This window comes from Helianthus annuus, chromosome 5 (assembly GCF_002127325.2).
Source record: "Helianthus annuus cultivar XRQ/B chromosome 5, HanXRQr2.0-SUNRISE, whole genome shotgun sequence".
In the NCBI taxonomy this organism is placed as follows: domain Eukaryota; kingdom Viridiplantae; phylum Streptophyta; class Magnoliopsida; order Asterales; family Asteraceae; genus Helianthus; species Helianthus annuus.
The window spans coordinates 113,914,486-113,925,724 of record NC_035437.2 but is presented as its reverse complement, the minus strand read 5'-3'; the positions used below and the strand labels follow the sequence as shown (position 1 = coordinate 113,925,724).

The 11,239-nt window shown below is 32.2% G+C and overlaps 1 protein-coding gene across 1 annotated transcript; it reads right to left on the bottom strand.

Moving 5' to 3' along the window:
• Positions 1-6,524: 6,524 nt before the first annotated feature.
• Positions 6,525-7,649, bottom strand: LOC110943475 (F-box/kelch-repeat protein At3g06240). The gene has a single exon (XM_022185224.1). The coding sequence runs from the start codon at positions 7,647-7,649 to the stop codon at positions 6,525-6,527; it is 1,125 nt and encodes a 374-aa protein (XP_022040916.1).
• Positions 7,650-11,239: the final 3,590 nt, after the last annotated feature.

Below are 11,239 nucleotides of genomic sequence, written 5' to 3'. Positions count from 1 at the left end.
TGTCACTTGGTTAACCTCTGGGATCTCATCTTCCAGAGGACCCTTTTTATTTTGTTTGGTTTTGGTGGGCTTTTTGGATGTGGCAGGTTTCTTTTTGCGTTTTGCTGGTGTGCGTTTCACAACACTAGTTGTGGTGTCATGATCACTAGGAGCAGTTGGCTCAACAACAGAGGTTTGAGCAACAGAAGTGGACGCATCTAAAATAGGCCCACCCCCCTTTGTTTATGTTTTTGAAACTTTTGACTCGTTATCCATAAGTCTGGTAAAAGTTTTACTTGTAAGACTATTTATTTGAAAAGCTACACCTTGCTCAAAATTTGTTTCTGACATTTGTTTTCGTAGGTAGTAGCTTAGAAGTCTTGGATACAACAGAAAAACATTATTACGAGCACATTTTTTCATTTTTTTTTCACATTTTACACATCAGTCAACAAATCAGAAAACAGTGCTTGTGATAAATTGTAATCAGATTTTGTTAAAATAGCATACCCAAATACTGAATGTTTAAAGGTATCTCATTAAATGTGGTGGTCTTGGCTGAGAGACAAGTTAACAGAGTATGGAACAAAAATTTCATTGGCGGAGGGAAGTTTGGTTTGTACATAGTAACTTCCTTTAATTGTGCATCTTACCCTCTTTCAATGAACTTTGTATGAAGTTCACGTTTTCAAAGTTGGTCTTACCTCCCAAGTCGTCCAATGCAAATGTAGTGGAAATTGTAGATGGGGAATTCGAACCAGACTTTTCCGACTTTAGATGTGATGGAAACTGGCTTATTATCTTCAGACTCTATTTCAGCATTAAACCAAAATTGTCGGAGTGTTTCTGTATGAACCGGAGCATCAGCAGTACGGATTGTTTGTATTTTGATGACATTAAAAAGTCAATTGTTGAAGGAAAGCTGGTATTTTACTGGTTTTCTTGAAGATGGGGAGGTAGTTGTGAGGGTTTTTGATGTTCAGAGCCTTAATCGGAGAAGAAGGTGATAACGGATACTTCTTTTGAGAAATTTGAATCTGAGACGGCAGTGGTAGAAGCTCAATTTAGGGATGAAACAGGGTTTATATAGAGTGAAAAAGTGAATGCTGGCGTGACAGTAGTTACAAATATCTTATAGCTAACATATGTCCACGTCAGAACCTCTCTTGTGATGATGGATGACAGTTGTTTGGAAACCTCTGTTGGCCAACAACAGAGGTTGGGAACAGTGTAAGTCAACAGTTGTTACAATAAACAGAAGTTATGAGAACAGACGACACCTATCAGTAGTGGATGAATTTTTAGCCAACCAGAAGTTTCAAAAACAGATGCTTTCAACAGACTTTTAAAGATTTTTCATAAAAAAAAAAAAATAGCTGTTTCTAAGAATGGACATTTGATTTTCTGAAGGCATTTTAATGCTTTTGATTAACCAATTCAGTAGGATTTGCTGGGATCAAATTATATTGACTAAACTTTGATACCAGTTGTTAGCATCTGATTTTGATTGTTGTGACAGTTAAGATGATCACAATGGAAGAAGATAAAACAGAAATGGAAATATGCAGCAGAATAATCAACTTTTTTCTCATAAGAACGAGAAGAATGCTTTCATCATCATGCTTTTAACCTAACCACTGTTATAATGGATGACAATTGTTTGGAAACCTCTGTTGGGCAACAACAGAGGTTGGAAATAGTGGTAACTCAACAGTCATTAGGATAAACAGAAGTTATGACAACAGACGATACCTTTCTACAGTGGATGAATTTTTAGCCAAGCAGAGGTTTCATAAATAGTTGTTTTCAGCAGTGGTAAATCAACACTCGTTAGGATAAATAGTTGTATCATAAGAATGAGAAGACTGATGTCAGCGGCATGCTTATACAAAGATTACACCTTTGTCTGTTGACCTAGTGAGCAACATCTAATAGCCTAACAAACTCCCAACATCTGCTATTAGCCTAACCACTGTTACTATGAAAAACTCTGTTGAGAGGCATATGTTGAATATCATCTGTTGTTCTTTAACATCTGTTGACCCATAGCAGACCTTTACTTCTTCAGACTTGCTTCATCAGCAGATGTTCTCTTTTGCCAGACTTTAGCTTTGACATACCTTTTACAGTAGCAGATATTAACTCTTTGTAATTTGGAGGAGCAAATTCTTCAAAAAAACTGTTATTCATAATCAAATATTCTAGAATATTTTGTCTTTGCAATCATTTGTTCAACCTTAAACCAACCTTTAATCTTATTAAACATCTGTTCAGGCACAATTCAACATCAACATAATCTAAGTCAAGCTCAGACACAATTTCACATCTACATCAATACCGAACTCCCAACATCTGCTATTAGCCTAACCACTGTTACTATGAAAACCTATGTTGAGAAGCATATGTTGAATATCATCTGTTCTTCTTTAACATCTGTTGACCCATTGCAGACCTTTGTTTCTTCGGACTTTATTCATCAACAGATGTTCCCCTTTACCAAACTTTAGATTCGACAGACCTTTCACAGTAGCAGATATTGACTCTTTGTAATTTGGAGGAGCAAATTCTTCAAAAAACTGTTATTCATAATCAGATATTCTATAATATTTTGTCTTTGCAATCATTTGTTCAACCTTAAACCAACCTTTAATCTTATTAAACATCTGTTCAGGCACAATTCAACATCAACATAATCTAAGTCAAGCTCAGACACAATTTCACATCTACATCAATACCGAACTCCCAACATCTGCTATTAGCCTAACCACTGTTACTATGAAAACCTCTGTTGAGAAGTATATGTTGAATATCATCTGTTGTTCTTTAACATCTGTTGACCCATAGCAGAGCTTTGTTTCTTCGGACTTTATTCATCAACAGATGTTCTCCTTTACCAAACTTTAGCTTCGACAGACCTTTCACAGTAGCAGATATTGACTCTTTGTAATTTGGAGGAGCAAATTCTTCAAAAAATTGTTATTTGTAATCAGATATTCTAGAATATTTTGTCTTTGCAATCATCTGTTCACCCTTAAACCAACCTTTAATCCTATTAAACCTCTGTTGACTTACCAAACATCTGTTCAGGCATAATTCAACATCAACATAATCTAAATCAAACTCAGACACAATTTCACATCTACATCATTATCGATCTGCAATTCTCAGATGATATTCAAAACTATATAATAACACTTATGCTTTCTAAAATAAGTAAAAGTAAAATGTGACAACAAACATTAATAGGATTAAAAATTATTCATGACATTAAAGATCAAGAACTACATCAAATACTGAACAACGAAAATTTCAAATCTAACAATAACAGCTAGAAATTTAGGAATCTAACAGCAAGAATTAAGAAATTTTAGCTTCAACTCCATCGAGTGCTGAACCTCTCGATGTATATCCTTGAGCGTCACCATGAACTTCACGTCTCTATCACCGCACTCTATATTACTGACAACACAAAGGTCACGAACAGAAGTTGAAGGCATCCACATCTGGTTTATGGAAACCTGGTCTCTAGTGAACAGACCAAGGTGCAGTCCATCAAAACATCTCTTCAGCTCTTGAAGAGTAGCCCTATCCTCATATACTTGTTCCTCGATTGGCTTGATAAAGCACTGCATTAAATCATCAGACTCTGCAGAAGTGTATAACGCCATTTTAAGTTATATATTACTCAAGTGATGTGAAAGAAAGATATCTTAGTAGCAAAACGTGATGAAAAACAGGTGAAGTGGAAATGATATTATATACTGAAATATCTAACAATCCAAGAGGTCAGATTTAAACTCAATGTACATTTAATAATCTAATCGGGGAAAACGTGTACATTTAATATAAACATATAAACTTATATTTCAAATTAGCAGCCTTTTAATGCAAAAACTTTTTAAAACCTTAGCTTCTATGGGAAAACTATAAAATTAAATATCAAGAAACCCAAGGGACAAATTTTAAAACCTTCAAAGAAAAAAACAAGTTATCATAATTACAATTAACCTCTTCATTTACCATATAGACGCATTTTAAACACTATAAAAGACTGATGATTAGTATGATTCAAAACATCAACAAATTGTCTTTTAAATCACTGTCTGTCAAAAAACAAATCAAAATCAGCAAAAGCAACAAAAATCTAGATGGCAAACAGATGCTTCTACCATTGGTCAGACACCAGTGATGTTAAAACGCAATTCTCTATCTGTTCATTCAAAGAAAAGAGATCAGATGAAGAACTAAAGAGAAAATTTGGCATCATCAGTGATAATAATTACAAGAAAACCTGGAACAACAACGGATTGATTGATGAAGTCCTCCACTCCCCTCCATCGGATTTCAAGAACAATGCAGAAGAGTTTATAACACAACTACTAAAATAGGATCAGAAAATCTGCGACATGCTAGCCGATCTGCAAAACAAAAGAGAGAATGAAATCGCATGGAGAAAGGCGAGGGTCTACGAAATCCTAGCAAGTGTTAATTGTATTGTGTAACATTTTATGCATATTTCAGTAAATTTTTATCTTTCTAAAATGTGACTGTTAATAAAAATTATCAACATTATCAACACTTGTTTCATCATAATCAATTTAAATTAGTATAACAACAGTTAAAAAAATAAGCCACAAACCGAATATGCAACTCTCGTATCAAAGAAGGTAGCACATGCAACTTTCAACGATGTTGCAACAATGATATTGCAACAACGATGTTGAAACGTTGATGTGTGATGGGAAGCTTCATTGGAATGACGATGTTGGAACAATGATATTGGAATGATGATGTATAAACAGAATCAACAAATATTCGAACAAAGATCTGTAATCGGAGATTAACCGACTTAATCATGAGAGCTATGCATTTGAGAGAGAGAGAGAGAGAGAGAGAGAGAGAGAGAGAGATATGCTCGCGGATATGAGTGAGAGAGATGAATTGAAATTTGAATGTGGAGTCAGATTCATATATGTTATATATATGGTTTGAATATATGGTTTAAATTTTGAATTTTAATTCTTGAATCTGGAGCCACAATTTTGAATTTTGAATCTGGCAGAGGTTTTGTATATATGAACATGGGCAGAGTTTTGATATTAAAGTAATGAAATAATAATATAGCCAGAGTTTTCAACAAGGGCAGAGGTTTAAATAAAATTTAAAGTGATTTTATAAATTAAGCATTATGATGCAATAATGACATAAGAAACGCATTGTTGGACAACCTCTATGGCTGCGCCGCCAACCCTTTCTGATTGCAAACACTAATCTACTAAAGATAAAACCCCGTCCCCTGAGGCTGAGCAATTGTTGTGGATGACCCGTTGGACCCTGGTCAGGAATTGGAGCAAGCCCCTTTTTATTCCGAGTTATTAACATCCACTCGGAGGAGATATCCAGCCCGCGTTTCGCTAACTAAATGCCAAACAAGCCATATTTGCATGTTGATAGCCTCATGTTAGTTCTGTATGTGATTTCAAACTGTAAAGTGCATATCATTTTTGTAATTGTTTTCCTCTTGAGTTTTGATTAGTTGATTGAGATTACATGTATAAAATAGGGAAGAATAAAAACTAATATTTAGGTACAAAGCAATGGATCATGAATGGGGAAAGAAGAGATAAGTGGATTTAATGGTCCGACTGTATATTTGTGTGCAAAATTTGCGTTTCTTTGAATTGTGAATAGATCCATTTCATACTCAAAAGTCTCTAGTGATGGTGGCTGAGGGCCTGAGGCTTTTTATTTTTTACACTTAATATTTTATTGATCCGACCACATGTAACACAGACGTTTTTAACCTGTTACTAAAAAAACAACAAAGTAAAATGTTATAATTTTTGTAATACACAAGTTTATAACCTAATAATAGAAAATAAAAAAAACAAAGTAAAATGTTCTAATATGTAAATAGTATATCAAAGTTCTTTTTACCAAAAACGTATTTTGACGACTGTGTGTGTTAACTGATTACATTATATTTATTCAAGCTGTGTAGTACACGTGCTTATTCAACTCATGTTATACACGGGTAATTAAAGACGCAACTTTTTTATTATATAAAAATATATTTAATCAACCCGTGTAATACACGGAGTTCTAATCTAGTTCTCTTTATAGCGTAATGTCACGAACAATCAATCATTTACTAAGAATTTTCACATTAACAATCAAACAAAAAATTGAAAGCCTGTAATTGCACATGTTTATGATTTTTTTAGTCAAAAAATTGAAAGCCTGTAGTTGCACATCTTTATGATTTTTTTAGCTTCTTTTTAACATTTTGAACAATGACGTGAAAAATTAACAATAGATACACCAAGCAATGGCAAATAACTTGTTTCCAAAACAAATGAGAAACAAATTTCCATCTATCCAATAAACACTGTCAACACATACATTTGGGTGCATCATAGTTATTAGTTATTGACATGTTGTATCATGGTTATAATTAAAATGCACCAATTTAAACATTAAACAATTAAGAATTAAAAACCACATATTCATAGGCTTGCTGAACATAACCACTGAGTTCAAAATGATTATATGAAAACAGAACATATATCCGATGGTGATATCGAACTCTGGATGTATTCCACAGATTGCAACTTCCCTACTCGGATAAAACTCGTCAAGTTGTCCACCTCCATATACGAATCTTTCAACATGTCATAGATGATGAGTTGATTACACGACTTCAACGTTAGCAATCTCCCGTCATCCAGAATACACAACGTCCCAAGATCAGATGCGAAATCAATATGCAATAACGAGGATGGAAACGAACATACTGTTGACCATAACTCCGAAGAGCATAACCATGGTTTGTTCATCACCCTTAATTCGTATCCTTCCACATTATTTTGAGAGCAAATCATGCAAAGTCGCCCCTTATATGTACCCAAACGATGCATCCAATATCTATCTGGAATTTCTATCCTTGAAAACTCCATCGTCTTGATATTTAGAGTCACTATCAAATAAAGAGGGGAACCCGAATTTCTCGTGGCATTCCAGTACAAAAATCCATTTGCAAAGATACCTGAAGAATAGCTGTCGCAGAAGCAAGAGTCATCGGTTAACTTGGAAGGTCTGCTCCATGACCAAGTTTTAAGACTAAATACCTCAAAAGATTTTGATTCATAATTACTACCGAAGCGAAGATATTTTAATCTAATAATTTTTAAATCATCTGCGGCTGTACCATAGCCAAATCCATACACATAGTAGTTATATGACTTATATGATCCTCCGCGAGGAACTGTGTTGAACTCTCCAGATAATGGGTTGTATAGGATCATATGATGTCCATATGGAGAATTGGGATCGATAACGATCGTATTTAAATATTCTAGGACTAAAAGGACTATCCCGTTGAACGATCCAACAATAGTGACCTCTTTATAACTTCCCGTGTTAATTGAAGGAGAGGAAAGCTTGATCATCTTCGATGGAGTCATGTCCTCGCTTGTGGCAGTGTTGTCAATTGCGTGAAAAGGTAGGCTGGGGAGAAACATCATTCGTCTTGATCTCAACTTTATAAAGTGTTCTGAAATCAGACGATTCCAATGCTTTGATAAACATTTCAATCGGAACAATGGTTTTCTAGGCAATCGAAGAAATATCAGGTGAACAATATCTTCAGGTAGATATAGTGCATCCGCCATTGATGATTGAATGCCAACTGACAGGAATTCAAATGAATAGTTGTTGAGCATGGAGGTTAAATCAAATCATCATCATCATACTCAGTCAATCCCACCAATAACAAAGTTAAGGTAGGGTCTGAGAAGAGTCCAATAACAAAGTTAAGGTAGGGTCTGAGAAGAGAAGAGTAACATGTAGACAACCTTGGTAAAATCAAATCTGATTCTAATTCTAGTATTTTTTCTAATAATCTATTTCTTCTAAAAAAGATCTTATTTAATTTTAACTAGATAAAAATTAATAATAACAATCTTACAACGAAGATATTCTTCTAAAAAAGATCTTATTTTATTTTAACTAAATAAAAATAATAATAACAATCTTATAACGAAGATATTTTTCTAAAAGAGATCTTATTTAATTTTAGGGGTAACTTTTTAGAATAGTAACCAAGTTTTAAAAGTGTTCCAATTAAGTCACTCAAGTTTCAAAAGTGTTCCAATCAGGTCACTCAACATTCATTTTCCATTAAAATTAAGGGTCTTTTCATCCATTTCATAAGTAACCATGGTGATGTGGATTTTTGTTTCTTTTTTCTCTTTTATTTGATGCTAACTTTGAGTGATGACGTGAATTGTAACTTGTTTTTTTTAATTTTTAATGTAATTAAAGTGTTTTTATTTTTAATAAATATAATTTCATATATTAGAATAATCTGATCCCAACATCTTATTCTTCATTTTTTTCTTTTCTTGACACATAGAAAAAAGGACATGACTCGATTTGAATGTTAAGTTATCTAATTGGGACAAAAACGATACGAGTGACCTAATTAGAACACTTTTGAAACTTGGTTACTATTCTGTGACATATTCCCTTAATTTTAACTGAATAAAAATGATAATAACAGTCTTATAACGAAGATATTAAAGTTAAAACAAAGTTCTACCTATTCATGTGCTCTTTGATTCTTTAAAATTAAGAAAATATCTCATGGATATTTTCTAAATAACATAAACAAAATACGTGAAAGAAATTTTATGTGTGATTGAAGTCCCCCTTTTAAAATTGTATTTGCAACAAAGTTAAATTTCTTTAAAGATTAATTTTCATTAAGAGAATTTTTTGTTGCGAAACGAAACTGCTTCTCAATCCTGATCTCTAAAGTAACTCAAAAGCATAAAAATAAATAGAATAAATCCCAAACAAAGAAGAGTCGATGCGAAATAAGAAATAATCATAAAGTGAAGAAAAGAGGTAAACCATAGAAATTAGAGGGAAAATCAAAAGAAAAGTCTAATATCATGTTTATATGTGAGTGGATTGCAGTTTATGAAGAGTTTTTTTATAATGAGAAAAATAATAAACATTACCAAATATAATGAATCTTCACCGAGTTCCTCTCTCATCCTATTTCTCTTTTTCGTGTTGTTTGTTAGAGGCAGAGTGAAATTGCTTATAAAGCTAAAAAATGGGCCGACTTTCATTTGATTATTTTCGGCCCACAAATCCAGTTTTATCAATCCCTACGTCTCATTTATGATAAATACGTCTTTATGGTATTTGAAATCTTTTACTAATGTGGATAAGGAATGTAAATACAACATAGTGTTCATTTGTTTATTTAGAGAGTCTAAGCATTAAATAATTAAAAGTGGGATCGTCGATAAAAGTTGATAAAAGTCTGAGAAACCATCTAAGCTTTACGCGTGGTAAACAATAAAAATAAGGATAAACATCAAATACAAATAAACTTAACGTATTGAAAGAAAAAATAAAAAAGTACGGTGTCATTTTTGTAATTATGAGTAACTATCAAAATTACTCTTTTTGAGTAATTTTGATTTTTTGTAGAGTACTTTTGTAAAATTACTCTGCATCAAAATTACTTTTACAAGTGAATCGAAATTATCCTGCAAGTTTATCAAAAAACTATAGAGTAGTTTTGATCTTTTGTAGAGTAATTTTGATCATGTAGAGTAATTATCAAAATTTCAACTAACCCCCAAAAACCTGTAGAGTAATTTTGATCTTTTGTAGAGTAATTTTGTAAAATAATCATGTAAAGTAATTTTGATCTTTTAGAGTAATTTTGTTAGCATTTAGTTATGCGATTTAGCTTTATGCTTTAGTTTTTTAACTTTTAGTTTGGGTGGGGGGGGGGGGGAGGTTAGTGTAATTTTGATAATTATCCTATAAGACCAAAATCACTCTACAAAAGATCAAAATTACTCTACAGTTTTTTGGGGGTAGGGGGTTAGGTTTTTTTTTATTATTTTTTTAGGGGGGGGGGGTAGGTTTTTTTTATTATTTTTTTTGAGGGGGGGTAGTGTAATTTTGATAATTACCCTACAAGAACAAAATTACTCTACAAAAGATCAAAATTACTCTACAGGTACATTTGTAGAGTAACTTTGATAGTTACTGATAATTATAAAAATGCCACCGTCTACTTTTTCCTTTACATGCAATTCGTATGTTTTGTACGTTAAGTTTATTTTTACATTAACTTTCCCCTAAAAATAAAGGTGAAAAGTATTTTGATCTATCATTAACAATATTTACATTGGATTCCTTATATTTTTGTGAGTGTGTTCCATATATTATATGGAATAGTTATGAATGGATGAGAGGAAAAATGTTAGTGCTCATATATAAATATATAGGAAATATTGTTCACCCTTTTAAATTTTGAGTTAATTGCCAAAATCGTCCCTGAAGTTTGGGCATTTTTTTCATTTTCGTCCAAAATGACATTTTTGTACCAAATTGCCCTCAACGTTTGAAACTTTTTGCCATTTTCATCCAAACCACTAACTTAATTTATTTTTTCTGTTAAGTTGAGGATATTTGGATGAAACTAGCAAATATAAAACCACAGGGACGATTTTGGCAATTTACTCAAACATTTTTTAATTTCTTTTATTTAATTATTTTTGTTACATATATAATAAAAAAGAATATACATGGAGTGTTTAGAGAAAAAAAGATTAATAGTTTTATCACCTAATTTTTTTAAATTTTCATCCAAATCACTAACTCAGTTTAATTTTTCTGTTAAGGTGAAGGATGTTTTAAATTTTATAAATTAACACAGAAATTAATTTACAGCTTCTTTATATAAATCAGTTTTATAAAGAGAAAACGTCATTAATGTGCAACACATATCAATCGATTACAACTTTTAGTATTTATCAGTTGTAGAGATAGAAAAAAATTGTAAAACGTTACATATTTTTTTAAATGTGTTGATCACCTAGGAAATATGTTGGTAGAAATAAAATATTTATTTAATTAAAGTTATGAGGGTAACCTAACTAATACATATTCTGAGTGGCTTGAGTAAAGAAATTTTAGGTTCATAACATTATAATTACAATTTGGTGGGTAATTTTAAGGTTTGATAACGATACGTTGTTTGATAGGGGGGGTGCACTGGCTTTTGTTTTTCCTTAGGAGCGAATTTAAAAGAGTTGAAGATGAATTACAAACTTAGTACATATGATAAGATTTTTTTATTTGACATTTTTCAATAAGGTCACCAACATTTTAGTTTTATAAAATTTAGAGGTTTAAGTAGATTTTATTTTTATAAAACTGATCTATATAA

Excerpts from the sequence above, each read along its gene's own strand:
- LOC110943475 (XM_022185224.1), bottom strand. The coding sequence starts at position 7,649 with ATGGCGGATGCACTATATCTACCTGAAGATATTGTTCACCTGATATTT.